General features: G+C 37.1%; 1 protein-coding gene across 3 annotated transcripts; it reads right to left on the bottom strand.

Annotated features, from left to right (window-relative positions):
- Window positions 1-78: 78 nt before the first annotated feature.
- On the bottom strand, window positions 79-17,534 carry LOC114530870. 3 transcript variants are annotated; one of them, XM_028552466.1, is made up of 25 exons: window positions 17,091-17,157; window positions 15,809-16,261; window positions 14,456-14,713; window positions 14,246-14,344; window positions 8,069-14,145; window positions 7,752-7,833; window positions 7,596-7,674; window positions 7,270-7,397; window positions 6,873-6,939; window positions 6,615-6,804; window positions 5,935-5,982; window positions 5,763-5,837; window positions 5,194-5,400; window positions 4,765-4,880; window positions 4,429-4,467; window positions 4,079-4,142; window positions 3,517-3,614; window positions 3,227-3,275; window positions 2,878-2,964; window positions 2,693-2,779; window positions 2,026-2,176; window positions 1,581-1,711; window positions 1,201-1,314; window positions 1,050-1,114; window positions 79-639 (listed from the first exon to the last, which is right to left on the bottom strand). In XM_028552466.1, the coding sequence occupies exons 1-25, from the start codon at window positions 17,101-17,103 to the stop codon at window positions 543-545; spliced, it is 8,874 nt and encodes a 2,957-aa protein (XP_028408267.1). In that variant the 5' UTR covers window positions 17,104-17,157; the 3' UTR covers window positions 79-542. The 3 variants fall into 3 exon arrangements, with proteins under 3 accessions (XP_028408267.1, XP_028408266.1, XP_028408265.1); XM_028552465.1 differs by lacking the exon at window positions 17,091-17,157 and adding an exon at window positions 17,384-17,534 and having other exon boundaries at window positions 14,246-14,713; XM_028552464.1 differs by having other exon boundaries at window positions 14,246-14,713.
- Between the last annotated feature and the right edge of the window lie 1,530 nt (window positions 17,535-19,064).

Below are 19,064 nucleotides of genomic sequence, written 5' to 3'. Positions count from 1 at the left end.
GCGGGTGGCTGGGAGGTTACAATAATAAGTGTTTCGAATGTAATATTTAGAGTAAAGTAATAGACATACCTATTATTTCTGTAGTACTAATTATATTCAAATTTGATATTAAATCACGGACTTGAACGGAAAAGGCTACGAATGGATCAAGGGTGTGGCTCTGATGCCTGCAAGCAGGCTAATCATATGGTTCTACAATACAATGATCTTGCCAGTACACATACCGTACATATCAATTAAAAATATTCTAATATCTCATAACTAGCATATGGCAAAATCATTAAAACCGTGTTTTATATACAATAATTTTGAAAGAACTACGGTAAAAAACTACACTCAAGTGTGTCAGCAAGTGTGTCATTACGATGACTAATTGCCCGCCCCTTCGAAATTAAATACCTACTACAGAATGCTAACAATGATTTCATTAAAACATTGTTCATTTAGCACCTGCACATGTTAAAAAAGTTTCCCAGTTCCTTGCCGCCCTACAAATCCGAGGCATAACAGGAGCTTCACCCCCATCCTTCACACATGAAACATTACTTTTTCGCAGCACCATATTTGCATTTGGTCGTATTACAAACACAATGAAACTCGTGTTTCTTTACTGTCCAGAATCTCTCGCCGTAGTTTGAACTAAAAACACAAAATACAGAGTTCATGAATACACACTGAATGGGAAAACGACATGACATGGCGTATTTTGAAGACCAGAGAAGATGAAGAAAGAGTGATGCTCAGTGCAGAGAGTGATGCTCAGTTCAGGTGTCGAACTTTTCAAGTGCCGAATCGAATGTAAATGACTTAAACAAAGTCTTTAGCTCAAGTAACATCAGGTTCGGTACATGAAAAGTTCGACGCCTGGAAAAAGCCTGAGGCGTACCAAAGTCAGGATATCATGAAATAAAACATGAAATGATGAGAAAAAAAAACATGAAATGACGAAATATGAAATAATAGAAAATGACACGCAAAACCCGAAAATGTGTCAATGACAGTAGAAGCAATTCTTCAATTGGAATTTTTATGTCATTTGGAATTCTTACCAAACTTCTTCATATGGTTTAATGTCTCTGGCAGCAAAGAACGCAATTCTTGGACAGCTTTTTATCTGAATACAAAAAATGCAATCTAATTGTTGAATTCCGTCCATAAGTTTCGTTGTCATAATACTGAAGTCTAATGATTTTATCTTACCTGATGGTCAGTAAATACACGAACAGGGAGAATATTTGGATCACAGGAATGATTGATGAATCTTGTAATGTTTCCATAAAATTTCGCGTCAAGACAAAACAAAATCGATTGACCCTAATGAAATAAGTAAAATAAGTTGATGCTAAAATCGGTAATAATCATAAAACTGGAATCTTTAGAATAAAATATTGATATATTCACGATCAGCAGTATTGGCTCCTTTTGAAATTGATTGTTTTTACGATTTACGATTGAATCTATGAATATTTGCCCCCCCCCCCAAACTTAAGGTTCTTAACCGCGACCTCTGGGTAAAAATTTTATCATAAAGCTATGAAAAATATGCGAAATCAATCTAAAAATTATAATTTATAACAAACCTTTACATCAAGATCAAATAAGTAACAATCATCTTTACGTCTGTCTGCTTCACTGTCAGTCAATATTTCACCCACGTATTCACATACGAATGTCCCTTTTGGGATCAACGCTTGGGTACGCACTGCCCAGCCTGGGAATCATGTTAAATTTAATTAATACTTCATGGTACGAGGTCACATAAGAGTTATCACTTATTTAAAATAGATCAAGTATTAATAACGCAGAAGTTAAATCATAATCAACCTCAATCATAATCGAAGAACTCGGTATCAGTTCGATTGTAAAATTTTACGATCTGACGGCGGTCCGAAATCTTATATCTTATGTTCCAGCGAAATTGTGTTTGTTTTGTTTCTCCAAATAATTTTTTTGCAATTTTTTTATTGTTACACATGAGAAAATGAACTGGGGCAATAATCATCATAATGAAAGTGAACAGCTAACCTTTATTTTCGGTTTTGTATAGTTGTAAACCAGCAGTGATGCCACGTTGTACAACACGTTGATGACAGTTTGACCAACATTTACATTTCATGTTACACTCGTAAACTAATGGACGATCTTCTTCAAATATTTCACTATTGATGCGACCCGTCTGGAGATATGAAAATAATGGTAGAGTAATATTAATTAAAGGGTATGGGCAACAAAAAATTTGTTTCCATTATTAATGTTTTGTTTGAAAGAGCTTTTAAAATTATGATAAAAGTTCTATTTCACATGGAACTTCATTAAATATTTTGACTAAAAGCGCGGCTGACTGTTCGCCATCCTATATTACTTCCTAGCCTCAATAACTACAGTTTCGATTACGTCACCAGCTGGGTTAATCTATTAGAATTACTTCTAGCGAATAAAGTAAGAATGCAAACTTGTTCTGTGGGATCTATTTTAAGTTTACATTCAAGCCTATATAGGTGGACATCTTGGCGTAAGTTTTGTGGCCTATTCGTCATCAGCATTCAAGACAAGATAAAAAAGTTGCGTGATCTCACATGTGGCGTATCAGGCATATCCGTGATAATCCATGGCGAACACTTGTATCGAAATTTCTCTTCACATAAAGGAGACAATATCGCATCTGAACAGTTTTACAAGAACTAGACCTTACCTCATCATACCAGAACCGTTTTCGAGCCGACAGCTGAGCACATTCACAATGTTTGTCGTTTACACAACCATCTGAACAGTTACAGCCCTAAAAACAAAATGTAACACAGGTTGAGTAACTCTTTATATCCACGTCCACTCAACCAATCCTTATGCAAGATAAAAAAAATTAAGATGTATACTTACCGTCATAGAACGATCAAAACTCTGACTTTGACATTCCAAGTTATTAAAGACATAAATAAAGTCATCCGGAAGATTTTCATCATCAACCTAAAGAGATAATGAATCTTGCTACTAATGACTGGCAGTGACACTGAAGCCATGAAATGGTTATCAGGGGGGGGGAAGAATTTTCGATAAGAATTCTTTTCATACATGCTACAGAATACACAAGTTTGATCTACTTAATAATAATTTTTATGTACACAGAGAGCGAACTACGTACACAGAAGTGCGGAACGAAACTTGTTTAAGTAACAATTAGCACGTTATATGAATGAAATAAAAAATATTTTTTGGCAAAGCTTCTTACTTCGTTGATACAAGGAATAGGTCTTTTTTCTTGTCCCCGAGAGATATCACTGCAATTATAAAAATAATTCACTAACGGCTGTTTGTTGCAAACATACCCGGATTATAAGAGGAAGTGTTGTGAGGAGTACAGAAAATAAGGAGTTTTCAAGGAGTTTACGAAAATATTTGAGGAACTCCGTTAATCAATAGAAAAATAAGCAAATCAATATTTTTCGGGACGCTTCCACTGTGGCGACTTTAATATATCTCTTTTCTATTATACATATTTGCTCTTCAAAACTCTTATACCGTGATATTAAGCGTTCTTTCAACGTGTACTTCGCCAATGTTTTTAACATATCCATTCTTTTTAGTTGAACATAACACTTGGTGTTGTATTGGACAAGCTAAAAGAAAAAAGTATGATCCTTAATGTATGAATGGAAAGGAAGAAATACAATCCAACTGAAATTTTGTCATCTTAGATATAGACTCGATGGTTTATAAACCATGAATATTTAACAATTAGACAACGAAGGCGAGTTGTCTAATTGTTTTAGTAAACACCCTGTACCTAGATATATTAATTTCGAGAAAATAATCGATACACCACAATTACACCGAAAAATAATTTAATTAATTCAATTTTATACGGTCGCGCGAGCGAATTTTTCCCAAACGTTCACCATCACGAATAGACAATGGTTGAGTAGCCAATCAGAATGTAGGATTTGCAATAGACAATAGTCGGGTGTATACTAAAAAACGATAGTAACTGCCAAAAGAGTATATAAAAGAGTATACTGGTTTAGAGTTACTACGGTTTTGCATTCATGATTTAAAATGTAGGGATCTTTCTTTAATACAGTACTTCTATTGGTTTTTTGCCATCTGCATTTCTGATATCCAGATTTGGACGATATTTTGCAAGTGTCCTAAAAAGTAAAATCACATGGAGTTTTTACCAATTAGGCAGCATCACAAATGAGTATATTTCGCTGGAGACAATCTCAAAGCATCCACATTTCCAGGATTTAAGACTGGTAATTTTTGCGTTTTTATACCAATAGACTTTTCTTATATATGACGTCAAACGCGGAATGTCTGATTTTGCACGAAATGTGATTGGCTCCACAAAACTATCGAATCAAATTTCGTATAACATCAGACTTTCCGCGTTTGACGTATTATGAAAAAGGTCTATTAAGTGAAAATTCTTACCTGATGTTTTCGAGTTTCCTTTCCCGAGCTGAAATGTGTCTGAGAAGTAAAGAATGGACTTATTAAGTACAAATTGACGACATTTGGCAAGTGTCTCACAACAAAACGTTTATAAATTGTAACTCATTTTAAGTTCGCTACGGCTAGTAATTGGAAGAAAATCGGTAAATCGTAGTTTTTAAGAAATTCTTTTGCATTGCACCCGAGAATGGTCCAGTGGTAGAAGATGTTGTTATAATATTTAGTATTTTTGTATTAATGCTAGTGTTAATATTGAATTAAGCTATATCAGTATTTTAGTCTGGCTTAGCTAAGCAAATATTCCGATGTACTTACAGGGCTGTTGCTCCAAACATATTTCGGGCGTCAATATGTACGTTTGACTGGAGCAAAAGATCCATGATATTTATGTCACCTGCCAGGGCCGCCCAGTGAAGACACGTGTTTTTCTCCTGAAGAAAAAAAAAATTCGTTTACTCACATAAGATTAACGTTTTTATTACCAGGGGCCGGTTGTAACAAGCCTGTTTAGCTTAAACGGTGGTTAAGTTCACAATAGAAATCAAGTCTATCGTTTTATTCAACAAGAGAAGTAAATTTTTTTTACCTTAAAACAACGATACTGTTTACAACTACATATTCAGTGCATAATATTCAAGTTGACTCATTCATGAAAGATGTAAGAGTGTTAGTTAATTTTGACTTATCCACCGTTTAAGCTAAACGGGCTTGATACAACCACCCCTGTAATAACACGATCCCTACTTTGTCCAAGATGTTGACATCCGCTCCCCAATTTAGCAGACACTTCGCTGCATCCATACGCATCCCTTCCGCAGTCCACATTAACGCCGTCCATCCGCCATTATCCTGGTCGTTCACATCCAGTTTGTATGTATTCATCAGCAAGTTGATAATGTCCATATTGGATTTCTGAGCAGCAACATGTAACACAGTCATTCCTTGAGAGTCCTAAAATATTATTTGAGAGCACGTTTATTTGCGTGGAACAGCTGCATGGTCTGGGACTGTAAGACGCGTGCAGTTCCTGTAAATACACTGATCTATCAACACCTGGAGAAACCAGCCAGCAGTTAATACAATAAAAGGCAACAGCCCTGGAAATTTTGACAAAGTCAAGGTAGGCATTGTCGCTCGGTCGGCTGTTAATTCAAAAACTTAAAGTCAAATTTTCCCGAGCAAGAAATGCAAAATGCCGAGGAAGATATGATTCAAGGTCGGCATAAATATTCCTAACCTATAGGGCAGCTTTTAGGTCGGCAATGCCGAATGCTGACTTTATTAAAGGCTGGAAAAACGTATATAATACTTACTCTCAAGTTTAAATTGACGTCTTGACCGATCAAGAATTTTACAACTTCAGTTTGTTGGTTTTCAACTGCGTCAAACTTTGTTTTTTAAAAGAAAATATTACATTCATGTCAATCAGAAGTGTTTTTCAACAATTTTAAATCATTTGTAGTTTGTCTCTAACTTTCCACTTACTAGTGGAGTTTGTAGTTTTGTATCCAGAGACGATAGATTCCCGCCAATCTGAGAAAGATAAACTTAATAATATTAACTGCAAACAAACACTGGACAACTTGCAGTGTCAATTTGTTCTCCCAGAGCTGTGTAATGCAGAGCCTTTAGATGTCAATGCCACTTTGCATCATTCACTTTCAATGGCAATACCAGCCACTTTCCTGAATAACAACACCATACCTAATGGCAATGCCTGCATGTCAACCTCCCCCAATGACAATGTCACACAACCTGTCACATAAGCTCTTTCAATGACAATAACAGATAAGTATGACTAGAATTACAAATTGTAAGTGAAATTCCGCGAGCGAATGCACGTTGTGCATTATCCTCCCCCAGTATATAGTCTTGGGTAGTCTTCAGGATAGTAATGGATGAGAATTCTCTCCCTAGTTGAGATCGCACATAGGAAACACTACGCATTCGCACAGGATTAAACCGCAATACTATGGCACGTGTGCTAAAAAATCATCCTGACAAAAAAAAATCGCTGAAATCGAGATGCACGTCACGAATATAGGGCTGCTCGCATTCGGAAGTATAAATGAACTGGAAAACTCTTTTCACATGGCAATAAGCCAAACTCGTAACCAGCCGCTGCATGCTGCAAGGAACAGCTTCATCATATATCATGTACTCACCATACTCAAAATCCATAACACGTTAACATGGCCAGAGGCAGCAGCAGCATGCATTGCAGTTTTATGTTTCTCTTGTGGTATTGTAGCATTCACATTACAACCAGAAGCCAGAACTAAAACTTGCAGTGCATTGCCTTGTTTTGCAGCAAAATACAAGGATCGAGGGGATGGTCGACAGTGCTTTAACTTGCTAAAAATAGAAAGAAACTTAGATTCGCAATATTTACGTCTATAAAACGTCATATCAGTAGCACTGACCTGTCCCCATAAGCTCTCCGGACTATTTCATACATTACATCAGTATCGCCAAGTTTTAGAAAATCGCCTACAATATACAAGATAAACGTATTGAGTATAGAAAGTTTTAACACTTTTTTTCCAAGAAAAAGGTCTCTTAGTGATTAGTTACTGTAACGTCTATGAGATACATTTTGCAAAGGAGAAAAAAAATGGTACTACATTTACTCTAGGAGCATAGTAGAGAACAAACCCCACTCGCTTGTGTATATTCACAATTTATCAAGCAAATGGCTCAAAGTGACCATGCTAAAATAATCCTACGACGGCAGTAAAAGACAATCGCATCTGTTATCATTTTGTTTTCTCACTGATACTACCCGATCCTGTCAAATTTATTTATTAAAACATGCCACACCCTCTTGTTCCCTGGAATTTGTTTTGCTGACACGATCATTCATGGCAATTGAAAGCAAGCCTTTCTTCGGATTCTTGTCAGATGAACGATACACTTTCTCTACACTTCTTATGTACTCTTCTAACGGTCTAAAAATACGAAGACATTCAAAATACTGTTTAAAATTCATGCGATTTATACTACCACATAGCAACTATTTTTTAAGAGTTTGTTTTCACTGTTGGACAAAATTTCATTCTGTATGAATCACCATGCAGTTAACAAAGAATATGAAAATATTGCTTCAGATGAACTTATAGTAATTTTATATGTGCCTCAACAGTTACCTTTTCGTGAGATTCTGTAACGACTGTGGACTCTGCACTTCATTGTCTATATCACTGATCATCATTCGCCTTCTTTTAGCTAGAAAAAAAATACTTTGTAACTGTAGAGAGACTACGTGTGAAAAGGAAAATAAATAACATGTTTATGATGTGTACCATTCAGTTCTGTTGGAATAGGTGAAGGATTTTTCGTCTTTCTTGTCTTGAAACGACGCAATCCATATCCCGCCGAAGATCCCTTTAAAAAACGTTTTTCCATTCTCAAATATAATGCTATGTATTTATACTAATCACATAGGTATTCCAACAAAAATCTGCAAAAAAGCTATGTTTTGTGTTTGTATTTTGTGTTTTCAAGTACATGAAAATGATGCCTCAAACGTAGTATAGTGTCTCACAAAGTACTTTGCAAAAACCATTTGTGTTCTGCTCAAACCAAAATCATAGTTTTTGTAATAATTTAAAGAATTCACCTTGCCACTTTCTGTACCCGGTATCATAGGACTAGCCTTCCAATTTGTCGTCCCAGTGTCAGGATCTCTTTCGCTGATCAACGTGATTTTCAAAGATTCAGCACTGCTTCCTGAGTTTTGACTATCCATCAATACTGTCGATGTTGAACTATAACCCTTCTCCCCACTTTCTGTGGAGGTTGAACTCCGGCCACTGAGAACATCCAACTCTTTGGAAAGTGGAGAGACTGGTGAATTGAAAGAACAACAAAAATCAGCTAACGTGTGGGAAGGTAAAACACTTTCATCAGGTAAAGTTCTATCCGCAGAATTAGCCTTTGGTATGGAATTAACATGAATCATGGCACTATCAGGACGTTGTTCACCAGAGGTGCAACTTCCCCTTTTACTGGCATTTCGAGAACTTGTCAGTAACTCCACTAATGGCCTAGTTCTTGCGCTACTGATTTCACTTGACAAATAACAATTAATATTTTTGTTGACATTCTTTGGTATCGATTCGCTCTCAGGACATCTCCTTCTTAAAATCGCTGGTCTACCGCGTCGCCTCTTTGGTATAGTACTAGGGAGCATGGAACTGGCCAAAGTTGCTTCACTTGGTTTATCGGTGACTTCTGGTGAGTTAGAAAAAGAGCTTTCCAAAGAAATCTCTGCTTTGTTCTTATCACGTTGTGTCTCCCTTTGCAAAAGGGTAGCACTAGTAACCGTATAATTTACTTTAGGCAAAGAACCAAGTGCATTCTTCGATGTAAAAGTACTACAGGAACCTACGTTCTTACACGGTATTGCACTATTTGCCAGCGAATTATTAATTTCAGCGGGCAAGGAACTGCCCACCACAAAAGTTGTTCTTGGTGTAATACAATTAGGTAGTGGATAACTAAACAGAACTGGCACTGAACTGCCAAAGGACTGGTTACTTGGTGATATATCATTAGCTCTCGCGATACTGCCCCCAAGTAAATTTTTGGTACTTGACGATGCACTAGCTTGCTTGGTACTTGAAACACCCAGTAAATTATTGGTACTTGGCGTCGCATTGGTTTGCGTGGTATTCCCTAATGGTAGAATATTGGTACTTGAGATTGCACTGCGGACCAGTGAATTGTCAATTTTGACTGGAGACCAACCACTGCGAGAATTTTCATCTTCTGACTCTAATTCGAGATGAAAATCATCGTCAACGTTGATGAGATCAATGACTTGCTTTATACTATATTTCAGTGGTTCCCTCTCTTTCTCTTCACGACCTTTTTCAGACCTCGCATACTCATTGATCGAACCGCTGTGTTTACTTGATAAATTCACGTCCATATTGAAAGCCTTCATATTACGATAATATGGAATTTCTCGGCTGGAGAGATTTGATGAATACATTAGCCCAAAATCTCTTCTACTGCGTGTCGGGTTTCTCTGTCGTGTTGACTTCCTTTTGGGCGTGGTGGGCTCATTAGCTGGAAATGTTCTCCTTGGACGACCTCTTTTTCTACGAGGCTCCACGATGTCGCTTTTTGTATCGCTAGAAATGTCTTTTCTCTTGTTAGGAATGTCTTCCTTGCTACACGTAGAAGAACTTGTGTCAATCTTTGGAATTTCGTCGTTGTTCATAGGTGCGTCTGATTTTAAACGTTCTTGGCAACTCTTTGACATTTGTGTGGAATTCCCAGAAGAGGCTTTGTCGCGATTCAAAAATTCTTGATAATTCTTAGAAATTGTGACAGTATGCATAGACAGGTCTGTATGATGTAAATAAAGTCCTTTGCTTTTTTTAGGAATTTCTTTGCCAGTATTAGAAACGTCGGTGTCAATCTTGTGTAATGCATTAGTGCTTTTAGGTTCTTCATTATTCCTAGAGACATCTCTCCTTCCCTGACTGGATGATCTGGATATCACACCAGGGGTACTTCCTTCTGTTGATATCTTCATACAAACCGAGGTCTGACTTTCCTCTTTGTTTGTAGGAACATTAACTATAGCAAATTTGTTATTTTTTGTATCCCTATGTGCTCCTGATAAAACTGACTGCACATACGATTCAGTATCTTTGCCACTTGTACCACCCTGTTCACAACTGTTTCCCCTAGCCAGTTTAAGATGGTAATCCTCTTTCAACTCATCGTTTTGTGACAATTCTCCTTCAAGTGTTTCTGACGAACTTTCCAGCGCACCCACTTTTATACCACACTTTTCATTGCATGAACTGTCAATTCTGGGATTATTTTTCAGGTGTCCAAACCCTGTCAAAACAGAATCATCCTCTACGGGGTTATCTTGCCGTATTTGCTGGCTACTTGACGAAACGTCATCTTCATTGTTGCTATTCTTACGGCTGGATTTCTCAGTTTCACCCATCTGACCACATTCGTCCGGATCGTGATTTTTTATCGATTTCATGCTTTGTGAAAATTTATCCTCCTGAGTTTCAGACGAACTCGTTGATGCACCTAATTCGATATCGCTACTATCATAGCTCGACACATCCATGTCATTATCACTCAACTGTCCAGCTCTTGTGAGAAGATTTTGTACATAAGTGTCTTCGGTCGACGAATACTCGCTTTCTGTCACTAAACTATCGTGTGAGGATGATTGCCCAGAAGACCTATCTTGAAATGAATGCTTCGTCCTATTTTTTTCCCCTTTTTTGGTGTCTTCTAGGTTTTTAGTAAGAATGTCAATTAATAAATGTTTTACAGAACAGTTTTCTTTAGATTCAAGTAATTTTGAAATCACTGCAGTTGTTTCCGTCATTTCCGAGCTCTTGGCATCATTAATTTCAACTTCTATTTTTTTCGTCTTCGAGTTTTCTCCCGAAGTATTTATGTTCTGGACGCTTGTACGATCATCCTCCACCACAATGTCGTCGGCGTTATGTTGTTCAAATTTCTCCAGATTTCCGACACTTGGTTTTTCCTGCTGTTGCTCTACAACTGCTATGTCTTTAGCAGCTCCCGTCAAAGCATTATCATCGCTATCATCTGTATTAGATTTCGAATCATCTTTAGTTTCGTCCACCCGTGTGCCACATGAAACCGATTCTGAAACTTTTTCTTCTTCAAAATCAACTTTTTTCGTGTTCACTATAACAGCTGGGGATAAAACGTTACTCCGTAATTCGCCAGGAACAATGGTACTTTCTTCAAGTGGCTTTTTATCGCTTGAAACATGCAAGTTTGGCGCAACAACTTCAGGTTCAACCGAATCCTGACCTTCCGTAACCCCGCGTTCGGGCATCAACAGTTCCTCATGTTGAGGAATTGTCATCTCCACATCAGCTGTCTTATCATCCGACGTGGATTCTATTTCACTCTGGGAAGCAAATGGTTTAGTGCTATTAGGTATCATTTCCATCCTTTCTAAAATATCTGGTTGGTTTTCGCCCAACTCTGTTCCTTCTACACTTAACTTTTCATCACCTCCACCTTGCTGTTCGGGTGCAGTTTCGGTCAAAGTGGCACAATTAACGATAACGTCAATCTTCTGAGATTCATCAAAATTTCTTTCTTCAATACCTAAGCTGTTAGCAACAACGACCACCGTGTCCTCAGATATGCACAGATCTGTGCCGCTAATGTCTTGTGTAATTTGCTTCTCTTCACTCTGAGTCATGTGGGTGTTCCCTGCTACTTGCTCTCTAGATGTCAACTCAGTTTCTTTATCAAAATCATTTGCATTATTAGGTTCCTCCATACTAACATTGGTTGTAGTCATGTCATTTGCGTTGCAAAGAGGTTGACTCTCAATGTTTTTGCTATCCGAATCGTTCGCTTTTTCGTCTGAAGACTTTTTGAACAACTGACTTGCTCCTGCAAAACCAATGGTTTCACTAACATTGCTCACCAACTGTTCAGATGCCTCTTCTGTACTCCTTTCTCCCTCCAACGTTCTGGCTTTTGACATTTGATCTAGTTCATTATCAACGTCATGCATTTCCGTATCATGATTTGCAGACGTTTCTAAATACAGGTTGTTAGATACATCAGTTGAGATTTTATTTGTTTGGGAATCTTCTGCACTGTCTCCTGACTGTGCCATAGCTTCTGACGATGATACAGTTATCACACCCTTTTCGCCTTGTATATTGATGTTGGAAACTTCTGTATTAGACGTCAATATTTCCAATGTCTCTGAATCCTTTGGACCTTCATAAATCTTAGATGGCTGATTTAGTGTGTGACTAACATTCATTTTCGAAGCCACCAATTCTGCATGAAGTGTGTCATATACACTCGAGTTACGACTTTTTGTTTCTGAACTCGCAGCAAGTTTTGATTTACCATTAACATCGATAACCTCAATTCTGTTGTTTTCCTCATCACACTTGTCACTGTTATAACAATCGTCCTTGTTTCCACTTTGAGAACTATTATCACCAATACCCATCTGGCTGTTTTTATTTTCGTCTCTTTTCATTACTTCGTTTTCCCGTAACTCTTTGTTGACACTCTGTAATACGCTTTCACATAAAGGTACAAAAGCGCTATTGTTATTTTCAGCAGAACTATTTAAGGATTCTTCCCCAACCGAGCTTTTACTTTCCTCAACCGAGCTTTTATTATCCACAATCGAACCACTGTCTTTTTTAGTGATCATCATCTGTGATTCATTATTTTCTTTGTAGTTCCCCAAAACAGTTTCTTGTTCATTCCCAGTTTTGTTCAATTCAGCCCCGTTCTTTATTACCTTAGACTGAAGCAGTGTCACGGAATGTTTAACAGATTCCTTACAATTATCTCGTATAAGAGTTATAGCATCCTTAACATTCATATTATTCTCGGCAGATGTTTCTTCGGCAGACGTTTTGTTTTGGTTTCTTGTATCCAAGGTTTTTAGCAAGGTTTCAACTGTTTTGCGAGAAGACGTTTCTTCAGACAATTGAGTTTTGCTCATGATTGTATCCACCATCGGACAGCTTTGAGATGTTCCAACAAGAAAATCTGCATTTCCGGGACTTGAAGAATTTTTAGAAGACGACTTTTCATTGTTAGACAAAATTCCACCAACGGTTCTACCAATAAATGTATTGTTTTCATCTAAATTGTGTGAAGAATTTCCTTCAGGTAACTCAGTTTCATTGGAAGATGTTTCCTCAACATTTGCCGTGTGGGTTTTTGTGGTATCCAATATTTTATCTGCTACAATGTTTTCAGACTGCTCTGTTAATGGCAGGTCGTCCAACGGCTTCTCAATTATCTCATCGCTAACAGATTGAATACTTCCTCCCCTAGCCGCATTGCGATCCAACACGATCTCAGTTGATTTTGTTACTGTAGGTTCAACACACGGATTAGCAATAGCACATTCCTGAAGACTAAGCCGTGTCGAGCGTTGCTCAAATTCTTCTGCATCTGTTTTTGAGGCGCTTTTACGTTCAGAAGACGTGGTTTTACTAGGGTCCTCCTTCGCACCACTTGCAACACCACCAGGATTATCACTCCCACTTTTACATTCATCGTGACCACTTGCAACAGCAATCTGGGGGACAGTATTTTCAAATTCCTTGTTTGAACTATTATTTATAACCTTAGAGTCGCGGCCAGGTGGTAGCACAGATGCTGCTTGATTGACAAGAGGGCATTTGTTATCTTCTTCCTGAAATTCAGCTGCGCCATCAGTTTCTTTGGTGTTGTTACTATCACTTTTATTTGCTTTCATTGTGGTATTCGAAACTACATTTTCTACCCCATGGCGTAAATGTTCATCAAGGTTTCGCAATAAAGTGCTATCAAATTCAAATGTTGGCGAAATACTGTCAGAACGTGAAGGTGATATTTCATCATCAGAAACTTCGTTTTCAAGTTCTTTATTTATCGTTTTCAAGAAAATATCATCAAAAACTTCACTCTCAGCGTCTGACAAACTTTCAACATCGTCGTTATCAACTTTAACCTTTTCGGCATCACCAACTCCCGCTTTGGTCATTTTGACGTTCACATCGGATACAAGAGTATTGGTCGATTTCTGCGACGAATTCCCAGAGGGATGTGTCTCCTTCTCTTTATTTAAACCGCTATCGGATGGTCTCGCGACTGCCTTTTCTTTGCCTTTAACTTCAAGTGAGATCAGTTCTACATCATCTGAAAGAACAGAGAGATGTTTAACAGAGCAGATCAAACTTGACATGAAAACAAGGACTGTATGGCATCTGCTTTTCTCGCAATAAAGTATATAACTAACCTTCTTCTGGATCGTTTTCAAAACGTTCCAAAAATGAATTTGATAAAGTCCGGTTTTTCGTTGTACACGAGACGGCAGTAACAGAGCCTTCTTTACTCACTACAACAAAGTTGCCATTACTATCATAAGTTGTCAGAATTGCGCGACTTTTGGAAGAATCCTGAGGAGACATCTCTTGATTCTCAGACTTTACAGAAGTATTTGAACTACCTTTAGTATGTGCATCTTCAGGCTGGCCTGCTTTTTTTGTTGATGTATTTGTACTTTCTGATGATTTAATTTTTGATATCTTGAAAGGATTTGTACTGATCGTAGTTGTGGCTGTTGATGTTTCTTCCTGTTTTCGTTTTGATGATGTAAAAGTGTTTTTCAAGAATATCGGATCTTGATTAGGAAATCTATACGAGAGGCTGCCATCACATTCGGATGCAGTAGCTGCTAATTCTCGACGAACCAACGGTGGTGATGCTGCATGAATTATTGCAGAAAGATTTAGTTCATAGACAGCATGGTTAAAACCTCACTAATACCTACATTTAGTAATCTTTGATCAGTTCGTTATCATTTGAAAAATATGTTAAGAGAGGTACAGTGTCTAACGCATTATATTATCAGACATTCATTTGCGTTTGCAGTTCAGTCAGTGTGAGCTTATCACGCGAGACGTGGACACCAAGACAGGTTCCGTGTTTTACTAGTGTCACGATAAGGGAAGAGACTATAGTCAAATGTTGTTGCAACTATATACTAGTCTTGTATAACACAAGGAAGCCTCCCAGGACAACTATATTACTATAGCTTGTATCTTGTCAACTATATACTAGTCTTGTATAACACAAGGAAGCCTCCCAGGACAACTATATTACTATAGCTTGTATCTTGTCAACTATATACTAGTCTTGTATAACACAAGGAAGCCTCCCAGGACAACTATATTACTATAGCTTGTATCTTGTCAACTATATACTAGTCTTGTATAACACAAGGAAGCCTCCCAGTACAACTAATTTACTATAGCTTGTATCTTGTCAACTATATACTAGTCTTGTATAACACAAGGAAGCTTCCCAGGACAACTTTACTTTAGCCTGTATCTTGTCATTATATTTGCCTGTTGTGACTAATTGTAGACTAGGATGGATTCAGGGAAATTTTAAGAGCCCACCCAAACTGAACCTAATCAATCCCCACATGGTATTATAAAATTAGTTCCCACTGATCTATAAAATTACCGAGTAAGATTTAAATGTATAATGTTTAATTAGGGCACCTATATTCAACTCTGATAAAAATGAACTCTATTTAATTAGACTTCCTGTGTCAGTGGACAATACATAATACATCATATGAATGCATGATAAATTCCAGCATAGACACTACACCCACAAATGGCAATTTCATTTTCACTTCCACCCAGATTGAAAGGTAAAATTAATAAAAAAAAGGCTAAATAGAAATTAAAAGAGCAAAAAAATATAGTTGAGACCATTTTTGTAAAAATGATTTGCCTTAGCAATTCTGCAAATGGTCTTAAACAAATAAACTGAAACATTGACTTCATACCCATGTTATGGCCCACATTATCAATCCAATATGGCTTCCCAGGCTGTCCCAGACTATATGGACGTGTTTCATCTCCAGTGATCGGTTGATATTTAGGAGAATTATGGCCACCACTGACTTCAAATCCAACATTGTTAGGCCAGCACAGTTCATTTTTTTGTCTTGGTGATGAATGCTTTTCACTGTTTTTAATTCTCTGATAGTTTTGAGGGGGAAGATGGTGGTATGGTGGTGTAATTGGGTGTCCACCATTTCTCATGTGGTGTTCTGGGGAGTTGTAGCTTCTTTGGCACACCCTGATGTTTTCAAGGGAGTGGTACCTTCTTAGGCTTCCATTGAGGCTAATTGAGGAGTCATACCTTCTTGGATGATTTGGCCCATTCTTGTGTTTTCGGCGATTTTGGTATGTGCTGCGTTGCATAGTACAATGACCGGGGCCAGAGGATGCTTTACCTAAACAAATAAAATTTAACTACTAAGGCTACAAACCACTAACAAGGGATAAAAAAAAAGTTGCATTGGTAGTTACTGCTCAAACTCCACATTATTATTGTTTTTAAAAAAGATATCAAAGTAAAGTGCATTAGGCTGCTTCAACCCATTATTATTTGGTGGCAGATAGTTTATCAACTTTTGAGAATTTTTTTTATCTTGTGGAAAAGCTGAAAAGTTTATAATGAATTTACAATCGGTTTATGATCAGAGCATTTGATTGGCCCTTTTGATTCTCTGACCAATCAAAAAAATTTAAATATTGCAAAATTATATTCACTAGTTCAAAGGTGCAAAACACCAAAAAAAAACACAATGTCTAAGAGCACATATTGCTATTGCTTTTTCTTTGCTTTCAGAAACTATACTGAATGAAAAATGGTGTTATTAAACCTAAAGTGATTGTAAGTTTGACTAAGATGAAGTATTGACTATTATGTAAGGCAGTATTGGTGCACCATTGCTTTTTTAGGGGGTATCACTGTATAATTTTGGAGTGGAGAGTCAATGTGAAAAAATTGGCAAAAATTCACATATTTAATATCATAATGTCACAGTCTCCTAGTGAGCAGCACGAAAACATCAAATCATCTCTCATATTTGAGATGCCATTTTCTTTGTTGACAAACTGGTATTTAGTAAACAAAACATGAATATCAAGTCAAGGGTTAATCTCAATGACTGTTAATATTATTACAGAAAAACCTATCTATTATGTTTTACACATGATGAACAACCCATCCCACAAACATGCAAAATTAGGAGGGCACAGCTTACTAAATAAACTTACCTGGGGTATGCATTAAATATGAACTGAACAATTCAAGACTGCACAAAGATCCAGTACTGTATATAATTTTTTAACTTTGTATAGCAACAATAAATAATGAAATATCATAAAGCTTCACGAAGATTCTATACATTAATATGAACTAAATCTTTTCAATGAAATAAACAATCGTCATTTCTAAATATTCTGTGTGTTAGTATTGACATACACCGGACCAAAAATATTGCATTATTCCTCGAGAAATAGCACCAATCTTCGCTATATTTCTTAGCAGCGTAAATTATATGACTTACCCCGTTAAATTCAGTAGCAAAGGACTAAAAATCTAAGCCGTTTTCAAATAATACAGCAGGAAATATTTTTCTTGAATAGGTCTAAATACTTTCCCGCGTGAACGTGACACAAAAGCTTCGAATAATCTTCACGCTTTTGGCGTTCTACCAAACTCATCTGCCGTGAATTACCAAATGCACCAAACATTGACGGAAAAATCGTGCATGCTTGTGACGTAGGGTGGTGACGTCACCAAAGAATACACAACAGGTACTGAATAGACTTATGCATAATAATGACGTACAAGCTGTGACGCCTACAGGGAATTCTGGTTTTAGCGAAAAATTCAAACTTCAAAATTTCCCGCCGTGACTACTACGAGCAGAATTCCCTGCAGGTGTAACAGTCACTGGGTGTAACAGCTTGTTACGTCATTACGCATAGGTCTATTAGGCCTGGGGCCGTCTGTTGGAGGGCTGGGGATTAATGTGTAGCGATATAGGGAAATCGAGTGGGGAATAAAAGGGTTCACATGGAAAGAGTAGGATAAAGACAACGAAAGCCTGGAAACGAGGTTCTTGTTAAACCAATTTTAATTAATAAAAATCTTCAAAATGGAGAAGATATTGAATTTGAAGAAGGCTCTCTCTCTCTATACAGTTGATGAAACGTTTAAAAAGAAGTTTACGGCAGGAACAATATGTTTCCTAGTGACCTATATTATATAATACTTTCTCGAGAGTATTCGATAGTTGAAGCAGAATTCCTTAATTTATTTTTTATTAAACAAATAGATCGATCGAAATAAACAAAAGAATATTAGGCAGAATGAACAGGCTAGAATATTCTCTTGAAACAGGCAGCTGGGCTGGGCATACTACCGCGCAATAGTGCACGCAGGTGACTGGGCCAACGTAACTCTCGTATTCGTCAACAAATTTTCTGAAGGATTATCATTTTTCGTTTGCTTCAATGTAGTCTTATTACTTTTATAATTTCCAGAAAGAGTAATTTAATTTCAAGTACATTGAAAAACAGGCATTGTTGATTGTCTGTTAGGAATTAATTTTGATTAACACAGAGCCGGAATTCCTAGCTGTTGTGGATTGTTAGGGGTTTAATTATGATTTTGCCAAAAGCTATGTAAAATTGTGTATGAAGTGGGGTGGTTGAGTAAGGCACGAACCGTGTTCATTAAACGACTGTGTGTAAGCCTAGCCAATAAATATTTTCATATACATAATAATAATTATTATTTTTCATCAGATAGTGCAATCGTCTGCTGATTGGCTGAAAATATACGGATAATTTCAGATATCTGTCGGTGGTCGGTGGCCGCCGTATTTTTCAGCGGTTAGGTTATTATCTGTATCTGTAGAATCTGTAGAGGTTATTGATCCGCGCCCACCGTTTAACAGCGGTATCGTATAAAATTTACAATGGCTGCAAGCACGAGTGCTCATTTCAAGGCAGGAAATGTTTCAAGGCAGGAAATGGAAAAATTACTCGCTAACAAAGACTCGAAAAACAGGAAGAAGTCTACAAAATACTATTTTTAAAAATTGAATATAATTATTGAAAATTTTTTAAATACGACTAAAAAATTTGTTTTGAATATTTACGATTTGTTCACTGCTCATGCATGTGCTTGTTTTTCAAACTCCAATGAATAATAAAACAATTATTGAATTCGGCTTTCGC

This window comes from Dendronephthya gigantea, unplaced genomic scaffold, assembly GCF_004324835.1.
Source record: "Dendronephthya gigantea isolate DGI-Jeju-01 unplaced genomic scaffold, DenGig_1.0 000067F, whole genome shotgun sequence".
In the NCBI taxonomy this organism is placed as follows: domain Eukaryota; kingdom Metazoa; phylum Cnidaria; class Anthozoa; order Malacalcyonacea; family Nephtheidae; genus Dendronephthya; species Dendronephthya gigantea.
The sequence above is the reverse complement of the archived record's forward strand: the minus strand, read 5'-3'. Positions and strand labels throughout refer to the sequence as shown.

Excerpts from the sequence above, each read along its gene's own strand:
- LOC114530870 (XM_028552464.1), bottom strand. Across the intron at positions 7,834-8,068 it reads CGGGTACAGAAAGTGGCAAG|GGATCTTCGGCGGGATATGG; the intron begins GTGAATTCTTTA and ends CGTTTTTTAAAG. Across the intron at positions 5,983-6,614 it reads TGTTATGGATTTTGAGTATG|ATTGGCGGGAATCTATCGTC; the intron begins GTGAGTACATGA and ends TATCTTTCTCAG.